This window comes from Aspergillus lucknowensis (genome assembly GCF_044049455.1).
Source record: "Aspergillus lucknowensis strain CBS 449.75 chromosome Unknown BJX67scaffold_73, whole genome shotgun sequence".
NCBI lineage: Eukaryota > Fungi > Ascomycota > Eurotiomycetes > Eurotiales > Aspergillaceae > Aspergillus > Aspergillus lucknowensis.
In genome coordinates this window covers 96,808-112,428 of record NW_027263617.1, presented here as the reverse complement: position 1 = coordinate 112,428, position 15,621 = coordinate 96,808, and the positions used below count along the sequence as shown (strand labels likewise).

Here is a 15,621-nt window from a genome sequence, read left to right as displayed (position 1 = left end):
TGGTGGGTGTTATGAAGGCCCGCTGGTTGCGGGAGGCATCAGTGATTGAGGCAGAATCACGAGATCGCAAGATAATCCAAAGAAACGTGTTTCGTCCGTCTTGAGACAAAAATGCTTGGAGAGGAGAAGAGGCCAGGTGGACGCAAAGAGTGGACTGCAAACCGTCAGGAAGAAAATGAGGAGCATGCAGAAGATAAATTCAGGAGACTCGGAGCACTTTCAATCGACGAACGAACCAGTGGAAGGATCTTCAACCTCAAATGGTGTGGAGCAGCAGGAGCGAGGAGCGATCCCGAACAAAGAGGGAAAGATATTGGTCGATAATGGACCGGACTGCAGTAGCGTCAAGCGTTCTCCGTCTTAGTCGAGTTTCGGGAAGAGACCGGATCAGGGCCTGGGGGTGCTTGCTGCTTGATGCTGAGACAATGATGTCTGTGGTTGTCCCAAGCCTTTATCTCTTCCACTTTCCAGGCCGCGTTTGCTGACGAGTATGCCATCCCCAGCGAGTTAAAAGCCAGCCCGCCACTCGCCTCATGTTCAGATGGAAGATGATGGGATCAGGTGTCCTCCGGAGCAGACTTTCTGCGTGGTGGCGCCGAACAGAGTTCGTTGGTCAGCGAGGGCGATGACAGAAACAGCAACAAATCGTGCAGTCCACGAGTGACGGACACTCAGACCTTCCGCTCTGGGGAGCATCGGCCTCCAGCCTGCGAGCAGTCGTTTTGTTGCTTTTCCTCAAACCAAGCGTGGACCGTGCTCCTGGAGGACTGCCTGTCTGTGTGAATGGACGGCGATCAGTGGAGATGCTGGCGCTCGTCCACTGCCCTGCCTTGTCAGGTTGCCCAGACGCAAGAAAGCAATCAACTGGGGTGTGAAAGGGAATCATTCGATGCAGCCCTGAAGTCTGCAGCAAAAACCACGGCATCCTTGGAATAATGTTTCTTAACTCATACCGCAAGATCTTGAGGGCCCACGGCCTCGTTTCTATACTTAACTCTCCGTCTAATTTTCGGCGCTGTCTTTGGAGCGACATTCTTTGTCTGCATCACTTTTTGCTCGTTGAAAATTGGATAAGCTGCGTCCACGGGTTGCACAACTCTCCACCCACCATCTGGACAGCCCTATCGCGCCAGGGAACACGCCGATCGCCGCCCACCACAAGACGACGATTTCGCCTCCTCATACTTCATTCTGCGGCTTCGCGCTTGAGAACGCGTAACCACCCTGACTCAGTTGACCCGGACGGAGACAGCTACGATGAGGTAACAACGAACTTTTTTGAACCGCGGGCTATCTCTGAAAAAGTCAGCATTGCCACCTGACATATGGTTTGCTTCCAGGTGCTTTGCTATCTTTCTCTGGCCGCAGGCATCCCCTGTTCCGCCTTTTTGGCTTCAGCTTCAAAGGCTGTTCTAATTCGAGTACTAAAGAGGATGTCGGATATTCCGGAGGCGCCTCAGACATAAATCATGGTTTGAGGGAGATAAAGTTGCCTTCATGTGCTGAGGAAAGCTTGGAGGACGCTCAGGCGATCGCTTGTCCAGTCACGGGATCTCGCTCGGATCGGTGCAGAAGATCGTCTGTGCGGGACTTTTCCTTTCACTTTTGGCCCAGAAACTGCTAGGCAAATTAATAATTTGGGACACGAACTCTGGCTTCCCTGTTTTCTGCAAACTGCGCTCTGCCCACTTCAAGCAGCAATGGATTCTCGAATACTCTCCCTCGCCAGTGACCTGAATTCGAGGGATGCTCGCGATTGAGCTGCACCCCGGCAGTCTGAGATGGTCCGAGTAGATACCGCGGGCGGCTGTCGGTAGTTACCCCGAGAACGCAACACGTCTGTTTCACGTAGCGATCGAGTTGACCATTGGGGAGAGACAATACGACCTCAATGCCTCGGTAGGTTTGGAGATGTGTGCCTGACGATCTCAATCAGCGAAGTTTGACGTCGTGATGCATTGACCGCAATGGTGACTTTGGCTCGATCGTTCCTGCCTGCCGAGGTGTCTTCAGTGAGAACCTCTAATGCCGAGCCACTGACCGAAATACGACAGGGGAGGTTGAAATCCTCCTCTGAAGCTTTAAAACCCGAGACGCGGGGAAATCCTCTGTGTTTGAATTTTGTGGAGTCCGGGGTGTGCGCCTGTCTGGGGAGGGAATTGGCCAATGAATCCACTCGAAGCCTTTTGCGCAAGATGGGTCGAGCGATATGATAGTGACATTTCTTCCCCGGCATTTGATCATCTCTTACTATGGGAGTTGCAAGATGCCGCGGCCGAGTCACGAATGCAGGATATAAAAGGGAGGCAAAGATCAAGCTTTCAGGAGTCTCTGGGCAAGATCCAGAGACCAGCACGATGTTTTCGAAATCATTCCTCACCTTTTCCTTGCTCTCAACAGTGCTCTGTTCCAGGAGTGATGCGTTCACCATCGGTGGTCCTGTCAATACGACAGGTGGCCTGGTCAAGGGCCACGCATCTAGCCTCCGGCCTGATGTCTCTGAATACCTTGGAATCCGGTTTGCAAAGCCTGCGAAGGGTGACCTTCGCTTTGCGGCTCCTGTCCCGGTGGACAAGAGGTCGGATATTTTCGATGCAGCTGAATTCGTATGTTAACACTGCCTGTCCTGACGAATTGCGCTGACCAAGTGTAGAGTCCGTGAGTACTCAGGTGAAATATGTGGCCACGTTGTCTGAGATGTATACAGTGACTGCCCGTGTAATCGGGTTCCCATGAACAACTCGTACCTCGGCGGCCCAGTTGGAGAAAAGATTACTGTGGCATTGTCTCAGCAGGCAAACGTACTCGATGAGGACTGCTTTGGCATCAACGTCTGGACGAAGCCGCAGACGGGCGAGGAAAAGAAGGCGGTGCTGTTTTGGATCTACGGAGGAGGTAGACTCATCCACTCCTTGGTCTGATTTACATGCTTACGGTATAGGCTTCTCGATTGGAAGCGCAAACAGCCCCGTCTACGACGGTTCCATCCTCGCGGATGAGAACGACGTCGTCGTCGTCTCGTTCAACTACAGACTGAACATCTTCGGGTTCTCCGGTGCACCTGGCCAACCTGCGAATGTAGGCTTGCTGGATCAACGCTTGGCCCTTGAATGGACGAGAGACAACATCGAACAATTTGGTGGAGACCCAAGCCGAATCACCGTCTTCGGCCAGTCAGCCGGTGGCATGTCCACAGATCTGGTGGCCTTCATCAATCCCGAAGACCCTATCGCCCATGGGTTGATAGCGCACTCGGGGGTTGCAACCGCTAGAGCCATGCCAAGTCCTAACGCCACTCAATCCCTAGCTACCTGGTACGATGTCTCGCAAACCCTAGGGTGCGGTGGGGCAGAAGCTCGTGAGGAGACCGTAGCCTGCATGCGGACAAAAACCCAAGAGGAGCTCTTAGCAGCCATCGAGAGCCAAAGCACTTCCGCCCTCATCGGCGGCTTCCTCCCCTACGGCGACGGCGTGGTCCTTCCCGAAGACATCTCCGCCGAAGCGGACGCTGGCAACTTTGCCAAAATTCCGTTCCTGACAGGGAACACCGATTATGAAGCTGGTTTCTTCTTCATTGTCGCAATCGCGTACTCGAATATCACGACCGTCGAGGAGTTAAATGCCATCCCGTGGGACCTGGTTCGCCCGCTCGGCAATCTTCTTACCCGGGTAGCATTCACCTGTCCTGCTGCCGATGCTGCGGACCTCAGGAGGAAACATGGCGTGCCTTCCTGGCGGTATCGGTTCTATGGCGGCGACTATGAGAATACTGCAATAAACCCTGTCGGATCGGACTGGCATACGTCTGATATGCTGACCGTGTTCGGGACTGCCGCTGCGGTCACGGGTGTGGAAGATAGCGAATATGAAGCCAAGGCCGCGGCGTACCACCGGAACGCGTGGGCGACTTTTGCGAAGGATCCGACAAGTGGATTGGAGGATAAACTCGGCTGGCCGACTTATCATCCTCTGAGTACGACCCCTTTCCTCTTCCTGACTCGACTCGGGGTTTGTTCTCGTTTGGATGGAGACTAACAGGATGAATGCAGGACGCACCCTAGTTCAGTTATCACTCGGTGACCAGACAGAAGCAAGTTTTACCGTCAACTGGATGACGGACGCCATGTGCGACGCTATTGCCAATCTTGCCGAGATAATTGAGGATATCTCGGGTTTTTTCGGTGGACTAAACAGCGGGAAGGAGCTCGGTCGCCGTAGTTTTGATGGTATGTGAACTGACATTAATCGGTAACGGTGGCTGACAATCGTGTAGCTCTGCTGGAACGCTCGGACGAAGCTGCTGCTCTTTTGTCGCTTCTTGAGAAGATGGCAGAGTAAGGGCCAATTGGCTGCGATACATGCAGGCGTGGAGAGATTGACAGACGCTGAGCCGTCGGCCATGGCATGAGAGTTCGCTGTAAAATACCAGACTCAGTTACTCAGATTGTCCTAATATAACGCTCTGGCAGCTGTCTGTGTGTTTTGTGTTGTTTTGCATCTGGACTGTGTAGAGTGCATAATTACGTCATTCTTATGCAATTACTAATTATGCTTGGACGACGGACTTTCATTTCTGCCCCGCCAAAACGACCAGCTGCGACGCATCGAGTGTTCAATGACAGGGAGAAGCTCTTCTACGGGTGCCGTCCGGAGCACCTTCCGTGTGCGTGCGGTATGCAGTCTGCTGTTTCTGGCGTTAACGAATTGACGAACTGACAGTACCAGTGTGACAATTGCAGGCTCCGCAAGGTACACTATTCCCCGCCCAGGGTCGAATACACTCTGACGACCAGCGAACCTAGATTAAATGTGACAAATCGGTGCCGTGCTCGAGCTGCAACGCATTAGGAATTTTGTGTAGTGCTGGAGGAGCAACACCGACTCCAGCCCTTCCACGACCGCAGAGCGACGAGTAGTAAGGACACCGAGAAGCCGAGAAGCCGAGAAGCCGAGAAGCCGCGAAGCTGACACTGTGAAAGCGAACAGCGGTTCTACGCGATACAAGAGCAGCTCAATTCCATTCAACAGACTCTGTTGCGGATCTCGAGGTCGTCTCCTCCCACCGCCCCGCTCGCCGTTTCGAGCCCGATCCCTGCGAAACAAGCTGCTCCTCCGTTCGAAGGACAGTCGTCTTTCCACCATGAGACACTTGTTGCGAGGGATGCGGCGCTTTCAGCAGTTGGTGCGGCGAGGAGTCGAGAGCTGAATGATCAAGTTTCTTCTGCGCTGTCGTCGCTGAAGGATAGTCTCGACAATCACCATACACCTGCTGCTACGCAAGGCGCGTCATCTGAGGAACCTGTGCGCCAGGTCAAAGAGCCGTTGTTGCCCGCTGACCTCGTGGTTGCGGTAGTGAAGAAGGTCAAGTGTAAGTGTATTGGATTACTTGCACAATCGAAGATTGCTGAGTTTCCACAGCACAGCCGCCGTTCTTCCTTGTCAGTCAGTCGTGGAAAGACACTCGTCAGCTCGAGTCCCTCTGCCAGTCGATATACTTTCCGCTGGATCCGATTCCAGCCGGCTCGATGACTCTGTTGCATGGATTGCTGTATTTCGTTATTAGGGATTACATGCATGAAGGGGATCCTGATCTCGCGCGCTTTGATCTGCCGTCGAGCAAGTCGTTCTGCGAGCGGAGTTTTTCTGTGGGCCTCAGTAGCCCCCAGATGATGGTGGATCCTACATTGGAGAAAGTGCAAGCGTTGTTGATTGGAGTACGTTTCCTGAAATATGTGAAGACGCAGCTGACGAGTGTAGATCATCAAAGCCCAGGAAGAATTCGATATACAACGCTGCTGGACCTACCTATCGCTCGCGTTTAATATGTGCCAGACAATGGGCTTGCATCGAAAGAATACCTCCCTATCACACTCCGATCCCCTCGCCGACTCGAAACGCCACGCTTTTTGGTCGCTGTATACCATCGACAAGAACATATCCCTGAACATTGGCGTCACATCACACTTCCAGGACCATGATATCGATGCGGAGCTGTATGCACCGTCTCTGGATCACAGGCAGCGCTCATGGGATCTTATCAATCTGATCACTGTCGAGTTTGCTGCTATCCAAGGAAAGGTGTATGATGAGCTTTACTCGATAGCTGCTGCAAGAACGCCTGAGGAGGAGAGACTCAGTCGGATCCATACACTCTCCGTGGATCTAATGAATGTGCGGAATAAGTTGCTCGAGGTACTAACTCTGTCCCGACGAACTGACTGGTATACTTGTCTAATGATTGACTACGCCGTAGATCGATGTTAGCAAAGGTCTCTATGCAGACTCGCTACACGGAATGACGGCGTGTGCCGACTTTATCGCATACTCCGTCTTGACTGTCATATACCGTGCTCAGACGCGAGCCAGCGATGCTATGGCTGTCTCCTCCCACTGTTATGAAGCCGCCTCAATGGCCCTGCACAGCCATCTCAAGTGTATCACCTACTTCCGCGACCGCCAAGCGCACAAGCAGGCGGAATACGTTAACTCGTGAGTCTCCAGAACCTTCTAACCGGCCCGGCTAACCGGTCAGGATTCTATTATATCCCTCATTTACACCATTCGTGATTGTATTCACGCACGCCATCACCACTGCCAGTGTTACAGACCTGTCCCTGCTACAAGAAACAGTCGGATCGCTGGAACTCATCAGAGGCGTATCTCGCGGGTCAATGCATCTCCACACGATATGCGAAGCGTTTGCCAAGACTGCACAAGTTCTCGTCGATTCCAGACAGACGCTGACCGGGCTGGCTCAGCACCAGGATGGATCGCTAATCATGCCCAGCGAGGGGCCGGCGAATATCGCACTGCCGGATGTAATATGGCCAGAAGATATGTTTGATTCGCATGTGGATCAGGCGGATATCTCAATGTTCTTAAACGACTTTATTGGAACCAATCGGTCCGCTATGGACATTTTGAACTCGAATTATATGACCGATTACGGTAGTTGACTACCAATCCTACAATTATACACTGTCTCCCACTTTCGTATCGCTCGACTACGGTCCTGGGCGTTAGGAGCTCATATGACATACTTTGTACGTTAGTATTGCCTTCAAATAGAGCAGTGTGGCTTACCGGAATAAACAGATACGGAACGCGCCGCTCATACTCCATCCAGGCCTCGCCGTACCTCTCCCGACACCGGTGGATATCCCGTCGCGCGCGGTGGATGATCATGACGGTGAAAAACACCGGATAGAACCACGGAAACGGCGAGTCAAAACCGGTAATCAGTCCCCACGAGACGGCAAAGAACCAATCGCATGTATAATGAATCTTCCGGGCGATTCCATCTACACAATTAGCACTCACTCAAATTACTCGCGGACCCGTATTCGGACCCTGAACAGCGGAGGCAAAGGGGCCAGAGACATACACCATCCGTCACAAAGAATCAGCCCGCCCTCAGCGGTCTTGATAGTCTGCGGATTCCTCACAGCCCGCCACGGTAACTGCGGGAACGACTTCCGATCAACCTTCGCGCCGCGCTCTTCCGCGCGGAAGATCGATTTCTGGCTATTGCACGTGTCCCAGACCCAGTAAACGAAGATGTACGCGGCTGCCCAGGTGATCAGGATCCGGGAGTCCCAGCGGTATTCGGATGGGTCGTGGAACGCTAGATAGAGCGTGCAGTGGCAGTAGCTCATTGGGACGCCGGCGAGGTTCCAGAATATCAGCATGAAGCCCATTTTTTCGTAGTACATGTCCCTTTGCTCGTTAGCACCCCTGCCAAGGTTCCCAAAGCATGGAGCAGGAAGGAAGCAAAGAGGGAAGCATACCAAGTAGGAATAATCAAATCCTCACCCTTCGCACAAGCATTCGCATACAGAAAGTGCGCCATGAGCAAAAACCACACTTCGCCAGCGACATACCCAATCTCCTCATACTGCCTCAACGCCGTCGCAAGCGTCACCAGGAACAGAATAAACCACGGAATCCGCACCTCAAAGAACATCTTCATATCGATCCACTTGAGCACCCGCGGATTCAGCTCCGCGCCCATGAAAAAATCATACACGTGGTTCCCCGTCATCCGATGCTGCGTGCCGCGCACAAGGGCCGAGACATACGCAATTATCGAGACTCCGAACCCCGAAATAATCGCCACAGACATGATAGACCCAAACTCCGCAATCAGCGTGTCAAGCCTGAACCCTCCCGAGAAATGCAGACCCAGCGCTACGAGGATCGTAGCAAACCAGCTCCACACAGCAGAGCAGTAATATGGGAGCTGCGCGCCATTAAGATGCGGAAGCGGCTTTCCCACTCGATACACGCCGGGCAGGTACAGGTATGCTGCGCCCTCAAGGACGAGGAACGTCCAATATATGGCCCATGCCTTTCTGTGCGGGTATGCGTGTGTGAGGGTCAAATCGAGGAGGTGTGACGCAAACTGTGGCAGGGATTGACCGCGCTCAGGGAGCGGGAGAGAGCCGTTGTACGCTGTTGCCCCGAGGAACATGTAGTACATTAGCGCGGGAAAGCCGAGCATTAGGGCTGTGACGCCAAGGGGACCGCCGAATTCGAAGGCTGGCTCTGGGGGCATTTTGGCGGCGGGTTCAATAGTTGCTGGGATGCCGTGGGTGGTATCGGGGTGACGGTTTCGCGGTATGGGGCTGTTTGTGTAGTTCGTGAGCAGGGAAGCGAAATGTAGATATGGGAGATGGGGGGGTGGGGATAGACCTACATTTTGCCCGGTACTGAAGACATTCTGCAAGAATATCAAGAACTATATGAGTGTTAACTGATGACTACGTAACTCTGAGGAGGAAAAGCATGTTTTATATTGTGAGTGAAGACCTGTATAGAGACGGCCGCCGTGCTCTCCGGGGCAGCCGTGGCGCCCGCGGAGTCCGCGGAGAGCACGGTAAACGCGCAATTCTTCATTTTTCTGCCTATTCTTCTGCAGAGGGATTGTAAGATATAGAGAACTCTCTTCGGATAGCTTTATTTCATTTTAGAGTGTTGATTTCTTGCACGGAGTACCTCTTGGTTGGTTGGTTACACGGCATGCGGACGGACGGGGCTACTGCAGGTACTCGAATCATGCATTGCTCACGTACTCTGAATATATGTTTAACTGTCTCCGGAAAACCAGCTAATAAAGCAGGTTATATTCTGCATCTACCATCCGTTACTACACCATGCATTTACCATATAAACGAGGCTACGCCTGCGTCCCATTCGCCATCACCACAGCAGGCCGATAATCCACATAGCAAATGGCATTATCCTCAAACGGCCCGTAGAACCTGCTCCGCTCGTAGGGGGCAAACGGGACCCCGGTCTTCAGCCGCTCCACCAGATCCGGGTTGCTCGTGAAGTAACGGCCGTACAGGAGGGCGTCGTAGCGGCCGGACTCCAGCACGCCCCAGGAGTTTTGCGCGTCCCACCCGCCGGCGGAGAAGAACGGGGTTGGCCCGAAGATTTCGCGGAAGGAGGCTAGGTCGACGTTGAGGAGGCCCCAGGATTTCAGGAAGGCGTCTTTTTCGGTGGTGCTGAAGATTTGTTCGTAGCGCTGATGTCATCATCATGTTAGCACTTTTTTTTTTCTCTTTTGGTTACGGGCTTGGTGCTTGGACTTATGTGGTGGGGCTGAAGGCATACCGGCTCGATGAAGCTGACGTAGGAGAGGTTCGGGAGGGTGCGCTTCAGCTCCCTGGAGAGATGCGTCCATGTCTCGACGCGCTGCTCGCCGCGCGCCTGGTTGAAGAGGCCGAAGGGCGAGAGCCGGATGGCCAGGTTCTCCTGGCCGACGGTGCGGGCCAGCGCGGCCATCAGCTCGAGCGTGAATCGGCACCGTTTCTCGGGCGAGCCGCCGTACTCGTCGGTGCGGCGGTTGACGTTGGAGCTCAGGAACTGCTCGGGCAGGTAGCCGTTGCCGGCGTGGAGCTCGACGCCGTCGAAGCCGGCTTCGAGGGCGGCCTTTGCAGCGCGGCAGTAGTCGTCGATAGTGCGGCGGATGTGCTCGACGGTGAGTTCGATGGGGGGATGGGCGGAGTAGGGCACTTGCGCGGTCGAGCCAACGGGGGGGTGCGAGTAGCATTCCGTCGGGGAGTCCCAGATTGTGGCAGAGGCCGAGACGGCGGGCGAGCCGGTCATCTGGGGGATTGTGGCGCGGCCTGCGTGCCAGAGCTGGGCGTAGATGTATCCGCCTTTCTCGTGGACGGCGTCGACGACGCGTTTCCAGCCGGCGGTTTGTTCGGGGGTGAAGAGGCCGGGGACGCCGGGCATTCCATTGCTCTATGCTTGCGTTAGCAGGAGTGAAGGGAGAGGAGCGAAGATCTTGTAGCCAGGCACCTCGAGAGAGGGCGGGATGCCCTCCGAGATCAGCAGTCCGCCATCGGTGGCACGCTGGCGGTAGTATTCCACGATGAGGTCTCCGGGATACCAGATGCGATTGGGGTTCCCGGGAGTGCTGACGGGGTTGAGGGGGACGCCACGGTTGCGAGTCATCGGTGCATGGACGACACGGTGCTTGAGGGTGATCTTGCCATTGGCAATGGCCAGCGGCTGGAAGAGCTTTGAGTTCTGTGTGCTCATCTTCACAGCGATGGAGAGGGAGCTTTGGTGGTTCGGTTTGCTGTCGGTGATTGATTTATGCTTTCTCGTGCGATTTTCCCCGGGCCCCGTCTTCTCCCCTCGGATGCAGAGTCTTCGTCCGCCGTTGGATCCATCAAAAGGGCCGCGATGGGTCTTGATAGCCGGTTGGGATCCAGTGGGATCCAGTGAGAGAGGAAGGCGAGTGTGCAGTGGAGGTGAAGGCCCACTCGTGGGAGGCCGGCCTTGTTAGCTTCATGGCATTTTTCGTGAGTTTGGATTGCCCACTCTGAAGGCATGAGATTTGCAGTGGACAACCTCTGATAGCCTTCACGATCCGCTTGAAGTCCTGAACGGGAAAGATCCGGACTCCTGAAAGCCCAAACGATCCTGGACGACGACTTGGCGTGGTCTGCGTTCCACAACGCCGTCGAACTTATTTTCGAGATTCTGGAGTCTGCTTCGCCATCGGATACCAGTGGGCTTTCCCGGGTCCACAGCGGGCCGGAGTCTTCATCCAAGCTGGAAGAGCGTTTGGGCATCGGGATGTGAGTGGCCGTGGCAAGGCGTTGCAGTGGAGTTACGCAAAGGAGACCTTGAACCAGAGCTGTTGGGGAAGACAGTTGAATACTGTAGATGAAGACTGTTGACTGTTGACTGTTGATATCCTCATCGCTCAAGGCTAAGAAGCTCTCGGCCCCTCGTATTCATCATGATGCCCGGGTCGAGGTGCAGTCCGATTGAAACGATCGACCTCGTCCTGAACTGCCCTTTGCGGAAAGAAGTCTTTCTGGCGCTGTCTCAGCGCTGTGGGCCACTGGTCCAGAATGACAGCAGATCGTCCGGGAACGGCGGAGCAGTTGCAGCAAACCGGAGTCTTTTTCCGGCCAGGCAATCCCAATCTTGAGAAGGCTGTACTTATTGGCACATGCTCCCAGACCGCTGGGCTGGCAGGCTTCACTCCTTTGCCCTCCCCTCGCCCCCTCTGTGCACCTGAAATCGATCCGAGTGCGTAGAATGCTGCCCTGAACTGGCAGCATGTCGACAGAAGACCGGCCCGACATCCTGCACACCGTCAATCTCGTCACGCAATGTCTCTGCATCCCGATCGTCAGCATCTTCGTGGTGCTGCGGTTCGCCATCCGCGGTTGGTATAGGCAGTGGGCCGGTGTTGAGGACTGTACGTGCCTTCTCGTCGAGTGTTGCTCGTGCTAACCTGACTAGGGACGTGTTTGTTGGCATGGGCAAGTCCATCGGCGTTCGGAGTGAGCCAGACTAACCGTCCTAGATGCTCTTCATGGGATACTGCGGCATTGGCATCGTCGGTGAGTATCAGCATCTCTGTGACACTGACGCGGGCGTTCTGACAAGAATAGTCGGCAACTATGGCGGAGGATTCCACTACACGGACGTCTCGGATGAAGACCTCGTGCACTTCCGCAAGGTAATTCCCCTACTTCCTGTCTCGATGTCACTGACGGCGCAGTTCTGCTACATCGCAACCGTGCTGTACTGCCCCATGGCCCTCCTCGTCAAGATCGCGCTGCTCTCGATCCTGATCCGCATTTTCGCTCCTTTCAAAAACAAGGTCCTCTTCATCTACGTCTTCCTCGGCGCCCTGGCCATCTACTACACTGTCGCTGAGATCGTCAAGATCCGCATGTGCGACCCAGTCCCGGCATATTGGACCCTGGATCCGAATGCCTCGTGTCTCGACCAGCGAGCTGCCCTTATTGCAGACTCCGTCATCAGCGTGGTCTCTGACTTGCTTATTCTCCTCCTCCCGTTACCCCTGACGTGGTCGCTGCAGATGTCGCGGAATAAGAAGCTCCGGGTGATTGGCATGCTCTCTGCAGGAGGACTCGCCACGGCGTTCAGTATCTACCGACTGGTCCTGGTGCTCCGCGACGGCAGCTCCCCGGACATGACGATTGTCTTTGTCTGCGTGATTCTATCAGGGTGCGTCTCCTCTCTCTATTTATTTTCTTGTCTGTATTAAGTGGCGTTCCTGTAGAAACGCCGAAGGAGGCGTCGGCCTCATCTGCGCCTGCCTGCCCTCTCTCAACATCATGATTCGGAAAGTCCGCGACCACAGCTACAAGTCCGACCGGTACTACGACCAGCAGGGCTCGTCCGTCCAGCTGAGCCGCGTCCAGGGCCACCACTCAAAGGGCCTCTCGCTGAGCCGGTCCCGCCGCGAGCCGGAGAACCGCGAGGTCAACTCGGACGAGAGCCATCTGATCTCGCATGCTGGGCGTGGCGGCATCCAGAAGACGGTGGACGTCTTGCAGACGGTTGAGATGGTGGACGAGGAGCCGGGAAGTTTTAGATGATGTAGTCTTTACAAATTAATGGATGGGGTCGACTCTCGAGTCTGAATCTGACTCTCACTGGAGAAAATGCCGGCTCGGGTCCACCAGGAATGTCTCTCAAGCAAAGGGGTTTAATAATCCCAGAGTATAATCCACCTATGAATCCCATCCGGGAATCTCGGCGTCTGGACCCGCCGTAAGCATGTGCCAGCCAGGGCAACCCGACTGGAGCGCATTTTCAGGGGTAGAGAAGCTGATGCAGTTGTGCACTTTCTTCGCCCTTCGACTTTCCAAGCTCTGAGTGGAGGGTCCCTCGTTCCTCATCCTCGTTTCTCAAGGTGATCTTTTGCTTTTTCGTCCGAGGGATTTCGGTAGGACCTCAGGATTCCGCTGGCCTTTCCATCTGCCCGGTCTGGCCTGGCCTCATCTCGTCGGCTTTGGCCAGGAAGAAACTTCCGCAAGAAGGAAGGACAGACTTTCCTCGGGAAGTTTAAATTGAGTCCGGTCCCGGAACAAGATTCCAGACTCGAAAGGCTGTTCTGGTTGGTTGGTGCCCGGCGAGACTGCTTGCTCGACGGTGACGGTGTGATGACGGTACCTCGCTAGTGAAGCTTCTCTGGACACAGTCTCAACCTTATTCTGGATGGAGGAGCAGTAAAGACGAAAAGAAAGTTACGTGTGTCCAAACTTTGTCCTGCGTCACCCGTGGCCACATGAGCCCGTCAGGGGCGCCAGGCTCAGGACAGGCACGGAGTCAGAACTGCCTACCGTGTCCGGTCTGGTCTGGTGACAGACTCGGCTCTGTGAGTCAGTGTGACGTGACGTGGATCTCGCTGAGAGTGAGGATCAAGTGTCGAAGGCAGAAGTCTTCGAATACCTCGCTGTGTAGATTCTGAGCTTTGTTACTGATAACTAGTACGGGTTTCGAGGACTGGATATAAAATGTAATGTAGTCTGATGGATATTCCCTCCATCGTACTGATATCTACAGGTTCTCTTCAATAGGACCCTGTATTGTGGATGTAACGTGTGCATTGAGCACTACTAGTAGTAACTGGTCATAGTAGTACCAACATGAAGGCCCCATACACGATGCACACAAGACCAATCGACTCAGTCTGTCTAGTCTCGGCGGAGAAACATAAGTAGAAAGAAAATACATGACTGTCGTTCTGGACAAGACAACCTTCCATCCACCGAGATCCAAAGATAATCCACATACACAAAACTGAAAGAGTGCCCATCATTTGAACAACGCGGCGAGGGCATACATCCATCCCACACATGATGCGAAAGACAAAAATAAAGAATAAAACGACATATCCAATCTCAATCATCCATCCACGACATTCAGGAACGTCGACGGCTGCGACCACGACCACGGTGACCACGACGACGACGACGGCGAGGCCTCGTCCCACTGTTGTTTTTGTTGTCGGTCTGATCACACTCACACCCATTGACCAGCGGAGCCAGGGGCGAAACATCTTCAAGACCGCCGTCGTTCATCGGCGCGAGGCGTGGAGCTCGTGGCGGGGTCTTCTCGTTTGTCCGATACCACGTGCTGAAGTTGCCAGTGTTGTGGACGATGGAGGCCCAGGAGGAGGTGGTAGAAGGCTGGACATCAAAAAGCTGCGCTACATCATCATCATCATCATCATCATCATCGTCATCGTCGTCGTCGTCGTCGTCATCAATAGACTGGGCTTCATCGGCGGGCGAGGCTTCAGCAAGCTCAGCTGCTTTCTTGGGCTCAAGTGGCGACAGGGCATGAATCTCCGGGTCGACGATCTCGACGACGAGAGCAGAGTTCAGTACGCGGAGACCGATTCGGAGGATCGCGTCGACAGCGAAGAGGACCATGCTCTTCCCATCTTCTCTGAGTGAGTCCTCGTCGAGCCGCATGTGGATGAGGAGTGTTGGGACGGGCCGGACGGAGGGATCATTTTCTGGTTGCCGAACACAGGGCAAGATGGAGGTGAAGGGGGCAAGGCCGTGGGAGGTGAGGGCCGTCGCGGCGTAGTTGACGACGTAGCCGATGCGGTTCAGGGTCTTCTCGTCTAGATCGTCGTCGCCGATTCGAATGGTTTTGAGGGGGAGGGGGAGGAGGTTTGGGCCGCCGGCCCGGAGGCGCGAGACAGTGATGTTGTAGTCGGTTGGGCTTGCTGGCTGCGTGTGCTGGATGAGTGCTTCGATTGAGTTGTTGGAGCTGTTGTGGAGGGGGTTATCGAGGCACTGCCTTGCTGGCGCCTGTGGTGTCTGAGGGACGAAGCAGGTGGCGCCAGGATCGAGGCTGGAGGTCCGCTTTGAAGACTTGAGGGCAGAGAGAGGGTGGAACGGAGCGAATTCGTCTGTTTCGTCGGAGGGGGAGGGTGTGGGCTCGAGGATGAAGTCGCTGGCCAACCAGCTGGGGAGATATTGATGGGGGATGGGCTGAGGGCTCTCGTTCATCTTTCGTAGAGCGTTCATATTGGACCAGCTGGACCGGTTGGACCGGCTGGGACGAGTGGAGTGGGAGTGAGAGGTGGGATGAGGCATGATGTAGATGGAGGAGTGGTAGAGATGAAGACTCGTAAGAGAGGCGAGATATATGGATAGAAGAGTGAATAGAGATAGGCGAGTGGATATAGATCGAGGAGAAGTAAATAGAGAGTTGAGTATGGAGGTAGGGAAGGCAGACGAGCTGAGGGGTAGGGCTTGTAGCAGATGGCGATATAAGGCTGGCTATAGATCTGTCTGAACGGGCACGATGGAAGAGAGT

General features: G+C 54.5%; 5 protein-coding genes across 5 annotated transcripts; 3 read left to right on the top strand and 2 right to left on the bottom strand.

Annotated features, from left to right (window-relative positions):
• Positions 1–2,357: 2,357 nt before the first annotated feature.
• BJX67DRAFT_375535 (cholinesterase) lies at positions 2,358–4,234 on the top strand (the record flags this gene model as incomplete). Its single annotated transcript, XM_071031710.1, has 4 exons — positions 2,358–2,610; positions 2,698–2,895; positions 2,942–3,973; positions 4,050–4,234. 4 exons carry the CDS (start codon positions 2,358–2,360, stop codon positions 4,232–4,234), a joined length of 1,668 nt encoding a protein of 555 aa, XP_070881104.1.
• A 381-nt stretch (positions 4,235–4,615) lies between these two features.
• On the top strand, positions 4,616–6,956 carry BJX67DRAFT_391576 (transcription factor domain-containing protein; the record flags this gene model as incomplete). Its single annotated transcript, XM_071034812.1, has 8 exons — positions 4,616–4,672; positions 4,726–4,749; positions 4,803–4,915; positions 4,980–5,368; positions 5,419–5,714; positions 5,758–6,192; positions 6,254–6,489; positions 6,533–6,956. The coding sequence occupies 8 exons, from the start codon at positions 4,616–4,618 to the stop codon at positions 6,954–6,956; spliced, it is 1,974 nt and encodes a 657-aa protein (XP_070881103.1).
• Positions 6,957–6,991: 35 nt separating this feature from the next.
• Positions 6,992–8,755, bottom strand: erg4A (c-24(28) sterol reductase). The gene is made up of 5 exons (XM_071027190.1): positions 8,696–8,755; positions 7,788–8,624; positions 7,385–7,716; positions 7,084–7,301; positions 6,992–7,039 (listed from the first exon to the last, which is right to left on the bottom strand). Exons 1-5 carry the CDS (start codon positions 8,716–8,718, stop codon positions 7,028–7,030), a joined length of 1,422 nt encoding a protein of 473 aa, XP_070881102.1. The 5' UTR covers positions 8,719–8,755; the 3' UTR covers positions 6,992–7,027.
• A 222-nt stretch (positions 8,756–8,977) lies between these two features.
• On the bottom strand, positions 8,978–10,660 carry BJX67DRAFT_367049 (alkene reductase). Its single transcript, XM_071030471.1, has 3 exons — positions 10,309–10,660; positions 9,616–10,251; positions 8,978–9,526 (listed from the first exon to the last, which is right to left on the bottom strand). The coding sequence occupies exons 1-3, from the start codon at positions 10,549–10,551 to the stop codon at positions 9,176–9,178; spliced, it is 1,230 nt and encodes a 409-aa protein (XP_070881101.1). The 5' UTR covers positions 10,552–10,660; the 3' UTR covers positions 8,978–9,175.
• Positions 10,661–11,476: 816 nt separating this feature from the next.
• BJX67DRAFT_313545 (uncharacterized protein) lies at positions 11,477–12,949 on the top strand. Its single transcript, XM_071027189.1, has 5 exons — positions 11,477–11,728; positions 11,773–11,792; positions 11,837–11,873; positions 11,925–12,507; positions 12,563–12,949. The coding sequence occupies exons 1-5, from the start codon at positions 11,587–11,589 to the stop codon at positions 12,879–12,881; spliced, it is 1,101 nt and encodes a 366-aa protein (XP_070881100.1). The 5' UTR covers positions 11,477–11,586; the 3' UTR covers positions 12,882–12,949.
• Positions 12,950–15,621: the final 2,672 nt, after the last annotated feature.

What these genes read in the sequence shown, in the direction of transcription:
- BJX67DRAFT_313545 (XM_071027189.1), top strand. Translation starts at nt 11,587, where the DNA reads ATGTCGACAGAAGACCGGCCCGACATCCTGCACACCGTCAATCTCGTC. An exon ending in GTGGGCCGGTGTTGAGGACT is followed by an intron (nt 11,729 to 11,772) that starts GTACGTGCCTTC and finishes TAACCTGACTAG; the next exon opens with GGACGTGTTTGTTGGCATGG. An exon ending in GTCTGCGTGATTCTATCAGG is followed by an intron (nt 12,508 to 12,562) that starts GTGCGTCTCCTC and finishes GCGTTCCTGTAG; the next exon opens with AAACGCCGAAGGAGGCGTCG.
- erg4A (XM_071027190.1), bottom strand. Translation starts at nt 8,718, where the DNA reads ATGTCTTCAGTACCGGGCAAAAT. An exon ending in TCTTCAGTACCGGGCAAAAT is followed by an intron (nt 8,625 to 8,695) that starts GTAGGTCTATCC and finishes CTACACAAACAG; the next exon opens with CCCCATACCGCGAAACCGTC. An exon ending in GATTCTTTGTGACGGATGGT is followed by an intron (nt 7,302 to 7,384) that starts GTATGTCTCTGG and finishes CTAATTGTGTAG; the next exon opens with ATGGAATCGCCCGGAAGATT.
- BJX67DRAFT_367049 (XM_071030471.1), bottom strand. Translation starts at nt 10,551, where the DNA reads ATGAGCACACAGAACTCAAAGCTCTTCCAGCCGCTGGCCATTGCCAAT. An exon ending in GCATCCCGCCCTCTCTCGAG is followed by an intron (nt 10,252 to 10,308) that starts GTGCCTGGCTAC and finishes ACGCAAGCATAG; the next exon opens with AGCAATGGAATGCCCGGCGT. An exon ending in ACGTCAGCTTCATCGAGCCG is followed by an intron (nt 9,527 to 9,615) that starts GTATGCCTTCAG and finishes TGATGACATCAG; the next exon opens with CGCTACGAACAAATCTTCAG.